Source organism: Ranitomeya imitator, chromosome 9 (assembly GCF_032444005.1).
Source record: "Ranitomeya imitator isolate aRanImi1 chromosome 9, aRanImi1.pri, whole genome shotgun sequence".
NCBI classification, from domain to species: domain Eukaryota; kingdom Metazoa; phylum Chordata; class Amphibia; order Anura; family Dendrobatidae; genus Ranitomeya; species Ranitomeya imitator.
The window spans coordinates 30,936,908-30,957,359 of NC_091290.1; the positions used below are offsets into that span (position 1 = coordinate 30,936,908).

Genomic DNA, 20,452 nt, shown 5'->3' on the forward strand with positions numbered 1-20,452 from the left:
CGGGAAGCTGACGGCGAGGGACGCGACAGACACCAGAATGTAAGTTTGTAGTGTTTGGTTTTTTTTACATTTACAATGGTAACCAGGGTAAATATCGGGTTACCAAGTGCGGCCCTGCGCTTAGTAACCCGATGTTTACCCTGGTTACCGAAGACCTCGGCATCGTTGGTCGCTGGAGAGCTGTCTGTGTGACAGCTCTCCAGCGACTAAACAGCGACGCTGCAGCGATCGGCATCGTTGTCTATATCGCTGCAGCGTTGCTTAATGTGACTGTACCTTTACTGTCTTATCTATGCCATTATTTACATAACTACCCTCCCTCCACCCAGATCTAAGTTTACAAGCTACTCAATAGTCTTATGGTTTTTTCCCCCAGCGCAGCTGCACCCTTTGAGGTGCAGCCTGTCCCTACCATAGTGCCTGTAGCCGACTGAGGAGGCTTACTTACTAGGTTGTGCCAGATCAGGACTAGGCACCCTGACACTTTCTCCCTTACCTTCTTCTGTTAGCCAGCTACCCACTTATGGGTCTTGTATCTTCCCCACCTCCATATTATTGGCCCAGCCAGAGCATGCTCCCTCAGTGAGCTCTAAACGTCTCACCAGGTTTGCAATGCTACCGAGAGTTGCAAGCTGCATGTTTAGATTCACTGAGCACAAATATATTTACCCTCAAACAGATGTTCATGGCATGCATACATTTCACAAGATGCACACCTGGAAGCATTGTTCATGGAGCACATAGTAAATGGGGATAAACGGTAGATAAAAGCAACAGGCAATGGAAAACTAGAAAGGAAACCAACAAACTATGCTTTTATGCTAAACTATATTATATTTTAACTATGCACTAATCTGTGCCAGTCATTACACTGGCTACCCATCCACTCCAGAATCCAGTACAAAACTACTACCCTCATCCACAAAGCACTCCATGGCTCAGCACCACCCTACATCTCCTCCCTGGTCTCAGTCTACCACCCTACTCGTGCCCTCCGCTCCGCTAATGACCTCAGGTTAGCATCCTCAATAATCAGAACCTCCCACTCCCGTCTCCAAGACTTTACACGTGCTGCGCCGATTCTTTGGAATGCACTACCTAGGTTAATACGATTAATCCCCAATCCCCACAGTTTTAAGCGTGCCCTAAAAACTCATTTGTTCAGACTGGCCTACCGCCTCAATGCATTAACCTAACGATCCCTGTGTGGCCTATTTATAATAAAAAAAAAAAAAAAGGTTCCTCGCATCATGTTCTCATACACTTTATGCAGTATTAGCCCTCTGTGTCTGTACTGCTACATACTTAGGCAGGTAACTGGTTCATGCAGCTTTACATGAACACCTGAGCCTTACACTATAGCTGGTCCGAATAACTAAAGCAATTGTTACCATCCACCTCTCGTGTCTCCCCTTTTCCCCATAGTTTGTAAGCTTGCGAGCAGGGCCCTCACTCCTCCTGGTATCTGTTTTGAACTGTATTTCTGTAATGTCTATTGTCTGTACAAGTCCCCTCTATAATTTGTAAAGCGCTGCGGAATATGTTGGCGCTATATAAATAAAATTATTATTATTATTATTATAATCTGCAGCCACACACTTAAAATGCATCCCCCGCTTTGCTCAACAGTCCTCACAGACTCTGTAAAACTTGCTGTTCTCCATCTTCTGAAAGTATTTTTGTGTGCCGAGAGGAAGCTTGCAAGGTAGGAAGGATATAAAAAAAAAAAAAAAAAAGTCCAAAAATAAGGGTAGTAGGGATGGAAAAGATCTTTTTCTATTTTTGATGCCCTCTGTCTTACCTTCTCCGTTTTTGGACCTTTATATGATGGAATAAAGGTTAGGTTTTATACACAATTTTTTTGGATTGATTTACTAAGCTGGATTCATTTTATTTTCCTTCCTTCCTTGTAGATATGCTACCTAGTACCCGATTCACACCATGGCAGCGATCCAGTGACTTTCTTAATCTTTCCAGGTATAAAAATTTTCCCTAGATTTATACCTTAGTTTTGGTTATATATCTATACCATATGTGCTAATAGTTATTTATTCTTTATGGTATTACTGAAGTTGGTTCTCATATTATTGTATTAAATATTAATATAAAAAATTAGCATAATCCAAAAATGGTAATATTTAACCAAATCTTTCACACATTAACTTCCACTTCTATTCACATGCATACAATATCCCTCACTTTTTATTACCCAACTGAACACCATACATACAGCTCAGTAATTATTACAGGACTTTGCTCTTTTGTACGTGAAGACTCCTTGGCTTGCTTCATTTGGGTCATGTGATTTTGTAGAATATATATAGCCTATGTTTTCCCCCCAGGATTCACAATCTCAGTTAGGCTGCCGTCACACTAGCAGTATTGTCAGTATTTTACATCTGTATTTGTAAGCCAAAACCAGGAGTGGGTGATAAATACAGAAGTGGTGCATATGTTTCTATTATACTTTTCCTCTATTTGTTCCACTCCTGGTTTTGGCTTACAAATACTGATGTAAAATACTGACCAAATACTGATCCTGTGATAGCAGCCTTAACAGAAGTTCCTGTTATAAATTGCACACTGTTCTACACACTTATTGCTTACTGAGCAGAAAAGGGGCACAGAAATTCATATCAGTGTTACTGATGATGATTACACAGCTCCTGTCACACAGATATAATGAAGATCCCAGTTCAGCTTCCATGGTATCTTAGTTTTGCTATATACTTCCAAATAAGGCATCATTCCAGGAGGTAGTAGATCAGGTGCTGCTGTGCTGATGTAGAGGAAGAAAATGCAGGGTGAAATATGAGCAATATAAAATCTAAAGCGAGGCAGAAAAGGCAAGTACCAATGATAATCAAGTGAAGGGGTTCAGGCACCATGACATGTCTTTTCTAGACTACTTAATTAGTAAGGCCGGTTTCACACTAGCGTTTCTGTACGCAGCGTACAGATCCGCATGTGTCTTACGTACCTATATTTAACATTGTGTAAGCAGGGGCATGCGTTCTATGCGGATGCATCCCCGTGCGTCGTTTTGAGATTCCGCCAAACACAACATGTTGCGTTCGGTGGGCACGTCAAAACGAAGCACGGGGTCGTATCCGCATACAGCGCATGTCCCTGTGTACACAATGTTCAATATAAGTACGCAAGACGCACGAGGATATTAAGGAAAGCAGTAAGCAGGTGTACGCTTCGTACAAAAACGCTAGTGTGAAACTGGCCTAATCTACATATTACCAGTTTAACCTAAAGTTTAAGTGGCTGTGATCTGAAGAGGAAAGAATGAAGGTTAATAAATAATTCTACAAAAATCAAAATCAACCATGGAAAGTTTAATTATTTTTGTTTAGGAAAAATACAACAGGAGAACTTGAAAATAAAATATAAATTCATAAATGACCAGAAAGTCTTGCATGGATTTTACAGTTAGCACTAAAATTATATATGGATCGAAATACTATTAGCATTTACATAAAAATATATAATTTTGCACCCAACGCAGATAATAAAAATTTGGCTCCTATTGCAGCAGACAGCTGTTTGGTCTCAAGGAAGGTGTTAACAACTTCTTGGTTTCATACAAATTGGGTTCATCTTGCGCCACAAGGTTTAGTTAAAAAAAAACAAAAACAACAAAAACAAAGATAGCTCAAACTCTTTTTGTGATAAATATTTCATATTACTGGGGAGCACTGTATAGTTGTATGCAATTTTTACCTGTTTCGTGGCAAAACTTTCCCTCCTTTACACCATGTTAAACTACAGGCAAAAGCTTAGAATATATAACTGTGAATTAACAAACACCCAAGCCCCCTTATCCCTAATGTGTGAAAATAAAGTGAGATAATGGTTCCCCTCATATAAAAGAAAAAACATTGAGAACTGATCAAGAAAGCCTTAATGCCATATCTATACCTAGTTTGTACACATATGTACACACAGAAAGAAAAAAGTAGTGAAAGGGCTGGAACTAGTGATGAGCGAATATACTGGTTACTCGAGATTTCTCGAGCACGCTCGGGGGTCCTCCGAGTATTTTTTAGTGCTCGGAGATTTAGTTTTTCTTGCCGCAGCTGAATGATTTACATCTGTTAGCCAGCATAAGTACATGTGGGGATTCCCTAGCAACCCCCACATGTACCTATGCTGGCTAACAGATGTAAATCATTCAGCTGCGTCAAGAAAAACTAAATCTCCGAGCACTAAACAAAATACTCGGAGGACCCCCGAGCGTGCTTGAGAAATCTCGAGTAACTAGTATATTCGCTCATCACTAGCTGTAAAAAAAATGTCAGTGCCCATCAAAACTAATTAGATTACTAGAAACCTGACTAGTTGCGAAAGGCAACAGTGACTTTTTGTTACAATATTCCATGCACTTGAGGGACATTGTTCTAAACACTTGTCAGACACGACCCCAGAGATGCTGTTACATGTGTCATGGAAAAACTGGGTGCTTGTGCTGCTCTTAGATAATCATTACAAGCCGCATATTGAGTATAGTCAGATTGTGTTTCAGCTGTGTGAAGAAAATCCATTTGAGCCTTGGGTGGCAATCGGCGAAAAGAATCCTGTAGCTTCTGTGCTAAACGGCGACGGCGATAATCAGATAGTTCAGAGAAACGGCGGTCAGGGGGCGATCCTGCGGTCGAAACACAAAAGGAGGTTTAATACTACAAAAAAAAAATAAAAAAAATTGCGCACCATAAACCACATAAGTAGTAACTAGAAAAGATGTCTCCCTCACTTGTACATTTAAAAAAAAAAAACTGCTTGCACTTTAAGGCCATGTTCACACGTTCAGTGTTTGGTGAGTATTTGACATAAGCATTTGTAAGCCAAAACCAGGGTGAAAAATGTAAAAAAAAGTGGTGCACGGGCATCCATTATACTTTTCCTCAGATTGTTCTACTCCCAACTTTGGCTTACAAATACTGAATGTGTGAACGTGGCCTAAATGCATTTCAGCATTGCTTCAAGTCCTGACGTTACTACATGTGGCATTGTGACAAATTAAGTACAGCATACGGACGACTGAAACGATTAGAAGGTATACAAAGATCTCTGCAAGAAAGCCTCTAATAAAGTGTGTGGCACAGTAAACTCGAGGTCTCCGTAGATCAACTTTTTCCTGGAGACTGTTGGTATTTTCATGATTCAGAGTGCAGAGATCATGTGCTTACATTGCTGCTAAATATCATTAAGAGTTCTCCTCTAACAGAGGAGTGATTCAGGATCAATGGGCACAGCAGTTGACAGACAACTGGATTTTTTTTTATGTGACCAGCAGCTTCTCATTCCTTATTTTCCAATAAAAAGGGGTCAAAATTAGGTGATGATTAGTTACTACATATTTTGAAAGGTGGCGGAGTTTATTTTTTCTACTACAGAGCTCCAAACGCCCAGCATATAAAAAGACAACATCCGTGATCTAATTGTTGGCCTGCAGATCGCACTAGGAGCTTACTGCATGCTGTTAAATTAATGGTGCCTTCACCAGCTTGATGTTGTCACAGTGACGTGTAAAACCAGGTTCTCACAACCCTCGCTGCAAATAAAAAGCAACTGAAAAGTCCAGTAATCAATTTATTTCAATCCTCCTCATTTATAACTTTAGACAATAGCTCTAGCCCTGGAAAAGATGTGTGTAGGTCTGTATTAAACTAAAAAAATAAATGCATGCAGAAAGCATTTTAACATTTCTTATCGGTGGCTATAGGAAGCCAGAACCTCTTTTCCCTCCACAGTGTGTATTGAATCTTTCATCTCTTCACAGAATGTAAGAAAAAGTTCACCCCCAATTCAGAACTTAAGGAACAATATACAGAGATTTTTTTTCTGGTAACATTAAAGGGGTATTCAAACTTCCAAAGATAGGAATATCTAATCATTATGTGCTGATCACAGGAGGTGGCGACTCCTGAAACATGGCAGGCAGCTCTACGCTATTTCGGAATCTCCTGATTGACCGTTTCCAGTGTCCCATAGAAGCAGATATTCCCATCTCAGAGCTTAATGGATTACTTAACCCTTTAACTACTGGTAACATAGTATTAGTAAGTTGGATAAGTCAATTATTTACCTATATATGTGAAGGGGATTTGGAGCACTGTATCAGAAACATCGAGCCCCTCTGTCCTCCAAAGCTATTAACGAGAAAGTTATATTATGCAGTTAAACAGTACTACTACCAAACAGTAGCAGGGTTTTACAATAGTGATGATCTGGTGATATCTGCACCTAGTTGTGAACAATGCAAAGTTATCCACTAGACTGCAGCAAAAGCTCATTTGTTAAAATCTGAAAACTCCTACATCCTTATAACAACGCTACACTTGATTAGATGCTAAGTAACAAAGGTTGCCAACATACAACTTCCTATCTGTAAGGCTACTTTCACACATCCGCCCCACGCTGTCAGGCATAATCCGGCGGCGGGACGGATTGCTGGATCCGGCGCAATTAGTGTAAAAACTGATGCGCCAGATCAGCTTTTCTTCCGAATCCGGGATAAAGATATAATGTAAAGAAAAAAAAATTGTGATATTCTCACCTTCCAGCGGCCCCTGCAGCCTTCCCGCTCTTCGCGTTGCTCCCGTTCCCGGTAATGCCTTGCGGCAATGACCTGTGATGGTGTAGCAGTCTCGTGAGACCGCTTGAGAATTTTTCCCGGACCCGGCGAAAAACGGATGAAACAGAAGGCCATCAGGCGCAATCCGGGGCTAATACAAGTCTATGGGGAAAAAAACGGATTCGGCGGCATCATTCGCCGGATCTGTTTTTTTTCACAATTCGCTGGATTGCGCCTGATGGCGAAAAACGGATGTGTGAAAGAAGCCTAACTGAACTGTACAGAGAACAGCCAGACGGTGGAACAACTTTTGATATTCATATTGGCACTCTTCAGTCACGTCACCATCAGTGACAATGACTTACTCCCTTCTTTATTAACAATAGACCCTAAAACACACAAGGCAAAAAAGTCATATCCTTTTTTGATACTGAAAGAGCTAACCTTACAGACCCAAAGGATTTATACTACTTTCTGTAGAGTAACAATGCACTAAGGAAATGATAACTTTCCTCACTTTTACACAATATACTGCAGAATATAAAATATCCAATAGTCAGCTGTCCATACAGAAGGCACTGCAGAGGGATATCAGGAAGTGTGAGGGAGAGGGAGGGCCTTTCTGTGGTCACTGGAGAAATGACAGAGGTAGTGTAGGACAGAGGGAAAGAAGGGTACTGCTCATATTACCAAGGGGAGTTATAGCCCAACTACATTGCAAGTGATGTTTAAAGGGAACCCATCAGCAGGATTGTGCACAGTAACCTACAGTGTCAGGACTGGACCCTCAGTGACCTGCCTCCTAGTTTGCAAAATGAATATCTGTACATACTGTAGAAAAAAAACCCCAATGCTTCTGCATGCATGTGCCAGATGTGGAACCTGCGCTGCAGCATAATCACATGTTCAGTGTTCAGTTAGTAAGTATTCTTGATGTTATTGAGGAAGTATAAAGGAAAAAAAATCTTGCTGGAAAAAAAACAAACAAAAAAACCCATTTTCCTCCAAATAGGAGCCGCCAGTGCAGTAGCAGCTCTCGGCGATCGTCATCTTGGAGGATTTTTGCTTTTCTTCTCGAGCAAGATGGCATCCCGGCGCCTGCGCAATAATAGCCATCGGATCTCTATGCACACCGACAGCTGCTACTGCGTAGGCGCCATTTTCAAATAGTTTTTTTTTTTTTTACAGTTGCTCAATAACATCAAGAATATTTATTAACTGGACACTAAACATGTGATTATGCTGCAGCACAGGTGCTACGGCTGGCACCTGCCTGCAGAAAAGTTTGTTTTTTTTCTTCAGTATGTACAGATATTCATTATGAAAACTAGAGGGCAGGTCAGTGATGGATCAGTGACCTGTCAGCAGTCTGCATTATGAATACCTAATCAGAGCACCACATGAAGACCCCCACAGGCCGCCCCTGAGCACATCAACTCAAAACTGAAAATAAAGATTAAAAAACAACCACAAGATGGATTTCATCAACCAAGGTATCATTTTAATCAGTATAAATGCATCGACCTGACACTGTCTATAGGTTACTGTGCACAATCCTGCTGACAGGTTCCCTGTAAAGCCTTTCCCAGTTTTATAGGGACTACAGCCTATAGCATGTCACCACAGGCTTCTAACTTTGGTAACTGGCTTCTAAACCTAGCAATAATTTGCCTTGGACTAGCTTAATAAAAGAAAAACAAAATGCCCATTTCCTGCTAAGGGCAAAAAGGACACATCCCGATTCACCTCTTTGGATCTTATGTAATGGTAATTTTAACCCAGACTAGCTTGCTTTACTTACCTTTTATAAGCATCTGCCGTTTTCTTGAAGCTATCTGAGGTAGCGCTTCGTGGCGGTGAAAGAGCGGTGCGCTCATACATGAGCGCATCATTTGTAGCCTGAAGGGATGAATAAGCAGCCTGTGTCCCAAGACCTGAGATTTGGGAGGGGTCATAGGCGGTACCTTGCTGCTGACGATATGCAGTAGCCGGCGCATAGGGAGTAGTGGTGGAAACGGATCCATAAGGGTTGGCTGCAGTCTGGGTGGTGTAGGACGACGCCAATGCAGGAATCTGTGCAGCGTATCCTGTGGTTAGAGCTTGTTGTCGATAAGCTGCAGCTACCTGGGCATTATATGTAGCGGCGTCTGCACCATATGCAGCGGTCTGACTCTCATATCCGGTCTGATTCACAGCAGTAGCGGCACGAGCAGCATAGGCAGAAGCCAACGCCGAAGTCTGACTACTATAGGCGGACGACAATGACGGAGTTGTCTGGACCCCATAGGCGGATGAATATGAAGCATAGTCTGTTGCTGGAGTACGGTACTTCTGTGCAAGTGCAGTGGAAGTCAATGCTCCCTCATAGTATGCTCTTGTGGGCGACCTCCGTAGGGGACTCCGGTCTCGCGAGTAGTACATCGGGGAAGGTGGACGCGCTCTGCTGTCGTAAGCATCATATCGCTCAGAATCTCCAATATAATGCTCATATGGCGATTTCAGGGCATAGGACGCGTAAGTCGCTTCGGTTGCTCTCCTGCGGTTATATGCCTCAGTGCGGCTCTGTGGTGCATCTCGGTATTCATAAGACCTACGTGAGCGACCGCTATCGTTACCGCTTGTAGCCTTACTGGACATCTCCACATTAATCCGTCTGCCTCTTAAATCTCTGCCATTCAGTCTGACGATAGCTTCCCTAGCGTCGCTTTCTTTTTCCATGTGTACGAACGCAAAGTCTGATGAAGTAGCATACAAGGAGAGGAAGAAAAAATATGTTATACATCTTTCAGAACTTAATACCTACGTCGTAATATTTTCAAAAGTATGTCATAGATCAAATACCATTCAGAGAATGAAATAAAATGCACAATACTGGAGAAACGAACCATAGTGAACAATCTCCAAGCCCCAAATTAACCAAAGGAGTCGGACTGTATAATATCCTTCTACTTAATGTTAAGTGTAACCGAATAATGATAAACAGCGTTAAATCTAGTTGCTCTTATCTGCATAGCCAGATCTGTTAACTGGTGGAAACTCACAGACCCCACTGACTTTAAATAGGGGCTACTGGGTTCTATTGCGGTATAAGTTGTGATGGTGGAAATATCAGCGCCATATACAGAGCCAGCAATGTACATTTGCAGAGACCAAAGCTGTGTTTACACTACGCAATAGCCAGTTTGGACAGGTAGATCGCATTAAATATGTTCCCAAAACAATAAGCAGTAGATCGTTCGGTGTGCAAAGGCTGTCAATATTCTCAGTAGCACATCCTGTTTATGTAGGGCCATGTGCTGCCGAGAACAATTACCTTTACAGCAAACCAAAAGATTATGGTAATTCACCAGACAAATGAGCGTTTTGCTCGCTTGTTGAGGGGGAATCAGCGGATGTTTACACTGCACAATCGTCGGGGGTGGGACGGTGACGCATACGTCTGACACTGCAGTCAGGGTGGATGCATATGTTGAACATAGAAATCCATTGTATATTAAAAAAAATACCTGTACAACAAGGAACACTTTTTTGCAGGGACACTATAGAAAAGCATCATGGGCGGAAACAGTGAATAGAATACTACTTTTAGGGTATGTTCACACGTTCAGGATTTCCATCCTTTTTTTTTCAGGACTTTTTTTAAAAAACTGCAGCTCTTGGCAGAAAACGCAGGTCCTTTTTTGATCCTTTTTTTTATGCAGTTTTCTAACCCTAGTGAAAAAAAAAAAAAAAAATTCTTAATTTTTTTATTGTCCCTACCAATGGGGGTGACAAAGTGGGGGGGGGGGGGGGGGGTGTCATTTACTATTTTTTTATTTTGATCACTGAGATAGGTTATATCTCAGTGATCAAAATGCACTTTGGAGCGAATCTGCCGGCCGGCAGATTCGGCGGGCGCACTGCGCATGCGCCCGCCCTTTTGCAAGATGGCGGCGCCCAGGGAGAAGACGGCCGGACGGACACCGGGACAGTATAAGGGGGGGAGATTAGGGCACAGGGGGGAGATTAGGGCACGGGGGGGGGGGGGGGGGGGGGGCATCGGAGCACTGGGGGGGGGGGGGGGGGCCATCGGAGCACGGGTGGGGGGGGGGCATCGGAGCACGGGGGGGGGGGGGGGGCATCGGAGCACGGGGGGGGGGCAGCCACACTCCGCCCACGCACTTCCGCCCGCTCCCCCACACTTCCTGCTGCAGCGGTTCTGCACATCAAATCGCAGTAAAACCCGCAGATATATTTTTGATCTGCGGGTTTTACTGCGGTTTTGACCTCACAATGGAGGTCTATGGGTGCAGAACCGCTGCGGTTCAGGAAAAAGAAGTGACATGCTCCTTTTTTGCCGCAGCTATTCTGCGCGGCTTTTTAAACGAAATTCCGGATCATGTGCACAGCAGTGACTGTTTTCCATAGGGTTACATTGTTATGTACTCTGCATGGAAAACAGCTGCGGAACCGCAGCGGCAAAACCGCTGCGGTTCCGCAGTAAAAAACGCACTGTGTGAACATGGCCTTAGTCTTGGTTTGCAAAATAACAGCCCACGAAAATGTTAGCTATAAAACCGCAAATAATCTGCATACATTAAGCATCCCATCATTTATAATGGAATCCGCAATTTTTGTGCACATGATGTGCGTTTTTCCGCATGAAAAAACGCATTGCGGAAAAATAATGAACCTGTTCATTAATTTTGCGGTTTTTTCGCGGATTTCCCACTGTCTAATGCATTGGGAAATGTCTGGGAAGAACCACGCAAAAAAAACACATGCGGATTTCATGCGGAAATCTGGCAGAAATGTCCGGATTTCCACAGAATTTTCTGCATGAATTCCTGAACGTGTGCACATAATCAAATTAATTAAACTGATGTGGACAGAGATTCACCATTTAATACTACAGGCAGATGTTGGCTGGCTATAAAGGCCCCTTCACATTAAGCGACGCTGCAGCGATACCGACAACGATCCGGATCGCTGCAGTGTCGCTGTTTGGTCGCTGGAGAGCTGTCACACAGACAGCTCTCCAGCGACCAACGATGCCGGTAACCAGGGTAAACATCGGGTTACTAAGCGCAGAGCCGCGCTTAGTAACCCGATGTTTACCCTGGTTACCATCCTAAAAGTAAAAAAAACAAACACTACATACTTACCTAACGCTGTCTGTCCCCGGCGCTCTACTTCTCTGCTCTCCTCCTGTACTGGCTGTGAGCACAGCGGCCAGAAAGCAGAGCGGTGACGTCACCGCTCTGCTTTCCGGCTGACCGACGCTCACAGCCAGTACAGGAGGAGTGCAGAGCACAGCGCCAGGGACAGACAGCGGTAGGTAAGTATGTAGTGTTTGTTTTTTTTACTTTTAGGATGGTAACCAGGGTAAACATCGGGTTACTAAGCGCGGCACTGCGCTTAGTAACCCGATGTTTACCCTGGTTACCAGTGAAGACATCGCTGGATCGGTGTCACACACGCCGATCCAGCGATGTCCGCGGGAGATCCAGCGACGAAATAAAGTTCTGGACTTTGTTCAGCGACCAACGATGGCACAGCAGGGGCCTGATCGTTGGTCGCTGTCACACAACTATTTCCTTAACGATATCGTTGCTACGTCACAAAAAGCAACGATATCGTTAACGATATCGTTATGTGTGAAGGTACCTTAAGTCAATTGATCGCATCCTAAGGCTATGTGCACACGTTCAGGATTTCTCGCAGAAAATTCCTGAGGGAAAAAAACGGACATTTTCTGCAAGAAATCCGCAAGAAAAGAGCATGCATTTTTGCCGCGTTTTTTCCCGGACACTTCCCAATGCATTTTGTAGTGGGAAATCCGCAAAATTAATGAACATGCTGCGTTTTTTACCGCGACGCGTTTTTTTCGCGGAAAAAAAAACGCATCATGTGCACAAAACATGCAGAATTCATTCAAATGATGGGATGCTTATTGTATGCGTTTTTTTTTTCCAGTTTTATAGCGTTTTTAATCGGGAAAAACCGCGAAAAATACGCAACGTGTGCACACAGCCTTAGAGTTACTTTCATTTTGGATGTGAACAAGTAGAATAACAAAAATATTGAAGCTGACTGAACTGTATGACACGTTGACTAACTTGTTACCCAGGGATCGTTCCACTTTCATTAAAAGGAGGAAAGGTCATAAAAATATTTTTTCTTGAAAGGGAATCTGTCAGGTCCCCAATGCTCCCAGCAGTTGCATCTGCATATGTAGGCACACTGCCTAACAGTCCCTGAGCTATATTACATGCGTAAACAGATCTTTAGAAACAGTATTTGTAAAGTACGTTTATGATATGTAAATGAGGGATTTGACTAATTGAGAGGGTGTAACTGTCCTTAGACAAGTTGGCCACCATAGCATGTATATTACGCCCCTGTTGACGTGATAACATGACTTAGAAGTGCCAGCGACATTGCAAGCACCATACTTACCCGGCTTCTTCCCCGCTCACCATTGATCCTCTGAAGCCGGGTGTATGTGTCCCAGCTTCAGAGAGGTGCACTGCACATGATTGAAAGTCTCTGCACTTCCAATCATATGCAGTGTGCCTCTCTGAAGCTGGGACACACACTCGGCTTCAGAGGATCAAAGGTGAGCGGGGAGAAAGCTGCAAGAATGCGCAAGTTAAGTATGGTGCTTGCAATGTCGCTGGCTCTTGTAAGTTATGTTGTCAAGACCATACGGTAGTGGTAACACGCGTAGTGGGCAGACTAGTCTGGGGACACAGACGCCCTTCCAACTAGTCGAAGCTCTTATTTACATATCAAAAACAAACTTTAGAAATACACAAACAGATCTTTAGAAAAAGTATGTAATATAACACAGGGACTGTTGGACAGTGTCTACATATGCAGACGCAACTTCTTGTGGTTCTTGGGGGACCTGACAGGATCCCTTTAAATCGAACCTGTCAGTAACAATTTGCAAATGTCTTAATATAAGACAATGGACATCTTTATGACCCCAAAGTGTTCTTCAAAAGGCTGTCTCACTGCTGGAAGATATATGTAAATGAGGCTGCAAGTGCACTGGGGCCTGTCCATGCATTTCCAGCACCTCTATTCATTGCTTGGTGCCATCCTCCTCTGGTTGATGGAGAAGTCACTGGTGTTGCAGGCACCCGTGCAGCAGATACTTCACAGATGCATTGAAAAGACCAAACTGTGCATCTCCTATGCATAGACATGATGTAATAGATCCAACAACCTTTCATCCAGAGTGCGGCACTAAGTTGGGAATACAGAGACGAGACAGAAGTGCATCATCACTCCCCACTGCACTTCCAGCCTCATTTACATATGCCTACTAATTGTGATTTCTCATAATTGTCTTTCCTTTTAAAGTGCTACACTGTTGTATTTTTGGAGCAATAAGTAAAAGCTGTAAACAGGTTGCCTTCATAAGGGTTATTCCTTCTCAGACATTTACAGTGTATCCACAGCGATCTCACATCAAGATGCAATTTTCAAAATTCACGCAGAAGGGAATAGAAAGCAGCGCATGTGCGGCCAACTATTCATTCTCAATTGCTCAAGATAAGATAGCTGCAGCTTCCACTCCTGTGACCTTCACCTAGGAGTCATTTATAGCATATCCTGTAGACATGCTGTAAATATGAGATGTAAAAACCAGTTAGAAGTGCCATTTTCCGCCACGACACCCAGCATTAAATCGGAATGCGGAGAGATGCAGCTGATCAGAGACCGGGCAGTGCAGTTATTGAGGCAACCGTACAGGCCCGAGATGTTGCATGCATGCATACATTCTAATAAATATTTGGGCGTTGCATGATTAACAAGAAAACTGTAACCTCTCTGGCATGCAAACCACATCTCTCCACACAAGATGCAATATTGAACATGGGGCTGCGAAGACCGTGGTGCTCTTAACAGAGATGAAACTTCAACAATACAAATACGTATGGAGAATATATAACGCAAAATGCATGCATCGTAAATGTATTTACTACAGATGAGCGAATCTAGTCGCTGGACCCTGGTTCAGTAGTCTTTGGCAACTTGACCTAAGCCCTGCGACCAAGCTCCTATCTGCCAGCATCCCCAGCTCCACTTCTTGTTAATAGGCATGGTGCAAAGTCATATCTACAGCAATACACACAAGACGTTGTGCCAGGCCGGCTAATCAAAGGAGGAGCCATGAACACCAGCAGGTAAGATGAGGTTCTCAGGGCTCACATCCAAAAGCCATGGACTACTGACTCTGGGGCCACAGCAGGGCCGTGCGAATCGATCCGCTCAGCTCTATTCTTTACTCATCCTATTAGGCTGTGTTCAGGAGTTTAATTTTGGAGGTGGACAAAACCTTTGCGCTCTTAAAGCAGAAAGTGCTTCAAGAAACATTGCATTTCAGTGGACAAATTCTCTTTTTAATCGACGTGGTTTTACATTGTTTTTTTATTTCAGCCCCTTTGATTTAATGTATGAAGTTTAAAGCAGATTTCAAGTGGAATCTACCTCAGAGATGCAACATGTCACCATTTTTCCCCACTGGGAGTCTTTCCATCTTATGGGGGAAAAAAAAAAAAAGTGCTTAAAAACATAAATCCTCATCAGATCAGCAACGGGAATTTACCATAGACAAATGAAAAAATGCTCTCCTTATTTCTATAGAAAATCCACTTTAATGCTCATGAGGAGGTTTTTTTTTTTTTTTTAAAGCCTTTGTTTCCTTAAGGCTACTTTCACACTAGCATTTTTTTAAATCCGTCACAATGCGTCGTTTTGCAGAAAAAACGCATCCTGCAAAAGTGCTTGCAGAATGCGTTTTTCCCCATAGACTTCTATTGACGACGCATTTGCGACGGATTGGCACACTCCGCATCAGTCTTGCGACGGATGCGTCGTGCTTTGGCGGACCGTCGGGAGAAAAAAAACCTACATGTAACGTTTTTTTCTCCCGACGGACTGCTTTTTCCGACCGCGCATGCGCGGCCGGAACACCGCCCCCACCTCCCCGCACCTTACAATGGGGCAGCGGATGCGCCGGAAAAATGCATCCGCTGCACCCATTGTGCAATGCAGCAAACGCTAGCGTCGGAATCTCTCCCCGACGCATTGCGACGGGGAGATTCCGACGCTAGTGTGAAAGAAGCCTAAGAGGTCCTGATAAAAACCTGGTGGGGTGCGTGATGCCCAAAATGGATCCTAAAGGAATCTGCATCAAACTGTCCAATCAAAAGACCACAAAAACAAAAATTTGAAGGGTTTGGAGTAAAAGATAAATCTTGACAGGAAAGAAAAATTCCCTAAAAATAAAGATTTCCGTAAAGGGAACCTGTCACCCCGAAAATCGCGGGTGAGGTAAGCCCACTGGCATCAGGGGCTTATCTACAGCATTCTGTAATGCATTCTGTAATGCTGTACAGTAGATAAGCCCCCGATGTAACCTGAAAGAGGAGAAAAAGACGTTATATTATACTCACCCAGGGGCGGTCCCGCTGCTGGTCCGGTCGGATGGGCGTCTCTGGTCCGCTGCGGCACTTCCCATCTTCATTCCAAGACGTCCTCTTCTGATCTTCAGCCACGGCTCCGGCGTACTTTGTCTGCCCTGTTGAGGGCAGAGCAAAGTAGGCCCTCTGACTTTCCGGCGCCTGCGCACTGCAGTACTTTGCTCTGCCCTCAACAGGGCAGACAAAGTACGCCTGCGCCGTAGCCGAAGATCAGAAGAGGACGTCTTGGAATGAAGATGGGAGGCGCTGCAGCGGACCTGAGACACCCATCCGACCGGACCAGCAGCGGGACCGTCCCTGGGTGAGTATAATCTAACCTCTTTTTCTCTTCTTTCAGGTTACATAGGGGGCTCATCTACAGCAGGGGTCCCCAACTCCAGTCCTCAAGGCCCACCAACAGGTCATGTTTTCAGGATTTCCTTTGCATTGCACAGGTGATGCAATTATTACCTGGGCAAGACTAAGGAAATCCTGAAAACATGACATGTTGGTGGGCCTTGAGGACTGGAGTTGGGGACCCCTGATCTACAGCATTACAGAATGCTGTAGATAAGCCCCTGATGCCGGTGGGCTTACCTCACCCGCGATTTTCGGGGTGACAGGTTCCCTTTAAGTTATTTCCGCTTGGGGAAGGTGCTTTCGTTTTTGATCTCAGATTATTCCATATGAACAGGAATAAAAAAAAAAATTCTCTAAAAAGAATTGTTTCCTCCTTGAAAAAATAAAACTGTGTGAACATTATCTGATGTGTATAGTCGGCCTTCAGACTACGCTAAACTTACACCATCGGATTACTACTACTCGCCCCGCGCTAGCCGGGGAACAAATCTCCAGATCAAACCGAACCTCACAAGAGCAAGAACAATGCAGAAACTGCGCTGATCAAGGAATAACGCAGAAACTGCGCTGATCGATACGAATGGGGAAATTAACGGCGCAGCTCCCCGCATTGCAGGAATGAAAAGCAGAGGTGACTACGACGACACCCCGCGACTTGCGCACATAAAGCGAAAAGTGGATTAACGGCGATAAGGACGCATAACATGACGTCGAAATATATCCTTACGCACAGGATGACGTTACACGCATCTCCAGAAAGAAACTGTATTAATGGCGATAATTTGAGTCGGACGCACTACACAACGTCGAGACATCAATTCCTCACAGGATGACGTTACGCGCTTCTCGACGCCTGAGCTGTCGATCGAGGAATACGGTAAACAACTGGGCTTGTGTGTCCCTCAGCCATCTTCTTCTGGGCACGGGCCAAACTAAACAGACGCAGCATCACAGAAACGCGGGGAGAAGGCGACTACAAACGATTCAGTCAGACAAGCGGCCGCCATCTTATGTCACCCAGCGCGCGGGCGGCCATTTTACTTTCCTCACACACACTCCTTCCTCCTCCTCCGGCCGTTATTACCTTTCACCACATCGCACTCTACCACTTTCCCATACGTTTCGAACAAAGCTCGGAGTTCGGAGGCTTCGCATTCGGTGCCGACATTGCCTATGAATATCTTCCAGGTGTTCTGGGGTCGGGGCTTCGATAGCTCGACCACCAATTTCTTGCCGTGGAGCTCGCGACCGTTCAGCTCTTCGATCGCCTTCGTGGCGCTGTCCGACGCCCGCATGTGAACAAAAGCGTACCGATTCATGACGGCGCAGCTCACCACTGTGCCGTACTTCTGGAAGATTTCGGTCAGCTCCCCCTGCGTGGTCCGGTATTCCACATTACCGACGAAAATCTTAACGGTGTCCCTCATTTTTGCAGCTGAGGGAAAGAGAGAATGATGGCGGCGGCGGCTCCGATGTGCTGATCACTACAGGACAACGTCCGCGCAGATGGGAGGGGGAAGAGTGCTGCTGCTGGCTGTTATCGCGATATGTGCTCCACGCTTCCGGCCCCGTGACCACACATTATTACCTCACACATGGGGTGGGGGGAAATAAAACAAAACATGTCCGTGGTCAAATTTGTCTCTTTAGTTTCTGTCCCTCAACACACGGGAGGTAGACGAAGACATTGGGCGTTGGTGTAGGCTATGTGCACACGTTCAGGATTTCTCGCAGAAAATTCTTGAGAAAAACCTGAAATTTTCTGCAAGGAATCCGCATTCGTTTTTGCCGCATTTTTTTTCCGGAGATTTCCCAATGCATTTTGTAGTGGGAAATCCGCAAAATTAATGAACATGCTGCGTTTTTTTTCACAGAAAAAAAACCACATCATGTGCACAAACCATGCGGAATTCATTCTAAATGATGGGATGCTTATTGTATGCGGTTTTATAGCGTTTTTATCAGGAAAAAAACGCAAAGAAGCTGCAACGTGTGCACACAGCCTTAGGCTACTTACACACATCAGGTTTTCAGTGTCAGGCTAAATCCAGCTAATTTTCAAAAAAACAGATCAGGCGAATGTTGCCGCCGGATCCAGTTTTTTTTTTTCCCCATAGACTTGTGTTAGTGCTGGATTGCAGCGGATGACATTGCGTTTTGTCCGGTTTTCGCCAGCTCCGGCAAACCTGCCGCTTCCGGTTTCTTGAAAAAACGTCCATAGCAACGTTTTTGTCTCCGGCAAAAAAGCCGATCCGGCGCTTCCTAAAATGGAAGCCTATGGGAGCCGGAAGGTGGCGGATCCGGCGGCCTGATCCGTTTTTTTAAACTGAGCATGCTCCAAATTTTTTTTTTATCCAATAATCTAGATATGCTAGCCGGATCCGTCGCATCAGTTTTTCACAATCTGCGCCGGATTTAGCCCGACACTGAAAACCTGATGTGTGAAAGTAGCCTAACTGAAAGATGGCGAATATCTATCACCTCATGTAATCGGATCCCATTAGTGCATACATGTACGGCTGTACTATATAGAAATACGCGGTTTCCACACTGCACCCACCGACCGCAGGCTCCTCTGTTCCAATTCAGCCCAGTAGACAAACTTTTAATTGTATAGGAAATTTAGCGTTATCAGAATGGATGTTCTCTTATCTTGTTCTCCCAATTTTTCAGCTAATGTATTCCATGATTTTCATGGCTCCAATAATCGATTATGGGGATTAATTAACACTGATGAGCAAATATGCTCGTGTGCTGAGTGACTTCGGTGTCCTCGAATAATATGTTCGAATCTCTTCGCCTGCATGTCTCACGACTGTTCGACACTCGCAACACATGGAGGGATTGCCTAACAATTTTTACGTGTTGTGGTTGTCGAACATACGCGAGACATGCAGCCGCAGGGACTCGAATATATTATTCGAGCATGCTGAAGACATTCAGCACACAAGCATGCTCAGATAACACCTTCGCTCATCATCCTCCCGAAGAGTTTTTGGGGAAAAAGTGCATTGGAGACTCACTGAGGAACACAACCAGAAAACTATCAGGATGTCAACATCTAGCGTGTATTCGGATGTTTGTTTTATACCTAGTTTCTGCTTCTGAAAGTATTTATACATTTGATTCCATCTGTCATTCATCATTTTACTTACAATCCTCCACTGGGAAAATCAGTGGTATGATTTATGTGTAAACTTTTTTTTGTATTTTTAGTCAGCTCAGGTCCTAGGTATCCACAATATGGGCTTGGTCCACTTATTTTTCCATCACAGTGATGCTACTCTTAACAGGATTTTTTTGATGCAGTATTTGGAGCGCGCTTCATTCCTCATCGTCCTAACGAGCATATATCCAGGGTCAGGATAAAGGGTAGGAAGCTGCCTAGGTGCTATCTCCTGCCTCCCTGAGGGGGGCGTACTTTGGGAATTTTAAAACAACTGAATGCCTTCAACTTCCGTTTTGCCACAGGTAATCAGCAGTGACGGCCGAAGCGTCACCCCTACCTGATCTCAACTGTATTCACATCTGTCAGATGCAAATACAACTGTAGTGAGCTTGGGAGCTCGGAACACGAGCAGAGGAGCTGTAATTCGCTCACTGCTCCGCCTGTAACTCGAGCAGAACACAGGCTACTTTCGGCCTGCGTTCTTTAAGGGTATGTGCACACGTCAGGATTTCTTGCAGAAATTTTCCTGACAAAAAACGGACATTTCGGCCAGAAATCTGCATGCGTTTTTTCCAAATGCATAGAATAGCGGGAAAAACGCAGAAAATCCGCAAAATTAATGAACATGCTTTTTTTTTTTTTACCGTGATGCGTTTTTTTTGCAGAAAAAAAACGCATCATGTGCACAAAACATGCAGAATGCATTCTAAATGATAGGATGCATAATGTATGTGTTAGAGTTTTTATCGCGGAAAAACGCAAAAGAAACCGCAAAAAACTGTTGCACCGTTTTTTGCGGTTGAACGTGTGCACATACCCTTAGAGATGGCACATGCAAGGGACGTTGGATGGCGCAATGCAGTGATGCCATCGCGTCATTCAGCA

The 20,452-nt window shown here is 44.2% G+C and overlaps 1 protein-coding gene across 4 annotated transcripts; it reads right to left on the reverse strand.

The window, feature by feature from the left end:
• Positions 1–3,323: 3,323 nt before the first annotated feature.
• On the reverse strand, positions 3,324–17,944 carry LOC138648763 (RNA-binding protein 14-like). 4 transcript variants are annotated; one of them, XM_069738635.1, is made up of 4 exons: positions 17,483–17,929; positions 8,385–9,318; positions 6,095–6,158; positions 3,324–4,654 (listed from the first exon to the last, which is right to left on the reverse strand). In XM_069738635.1, the coding sequence occupies exons 1-3, from the start codon at positions 17,823–17,825 to the stop codon at positions 6,095–6,097; spliced, it is 1,341 nt and encodes a 446-aa protein (XP_069594736.1). In that variant the 5' UTR covers positions 17,826–17,929; the 3' UTR covers positions 3,324–4,654. The 4 variants fall into 4 exon arrangements, with proteins under 4 accessions (XP_069594736.1, XP_069594737.1, XP_069594738.1 ...); XM_069738636.1 differs by lacking the exon at positions 6,095–6,158 and having other exon boundaries at positions 17,483–17,930; XM_069738638.1 differs by lacking the exon at positions 8,385–9,318 and having other exon boundaries at positions 4,228–4,654; positions 17,483–17,944.
• Positions 17,945–20,452: the final 2,508 nt, after the last annotated feature.

Excerpts from the sequence above, each read along its gene's own strand:
- LOC138648763 (XM_069738635.1), bottom strand. The coding sequence starts at position 17,825 with ATGAGGGACACCGTTAAGATTTTCGTCGGTAATGTGGAATACCGGACC. Across the intron at positions 9,319-17,482 it reads AGAGTGCGATGTGGTGAAAG|ACTTTGCGTTCGTACACATG; the intron begins GTAATAACGGCC and ends CTACTTCATCAG. Across the intron at positions 6,159-8,384 it reads ACGGCAGATGCTTATAAAAG|CTTTGGAGGACAGAGGGGCT; the intron begins GTAAGTAAAGCA and ends TCTCGTTAATAG.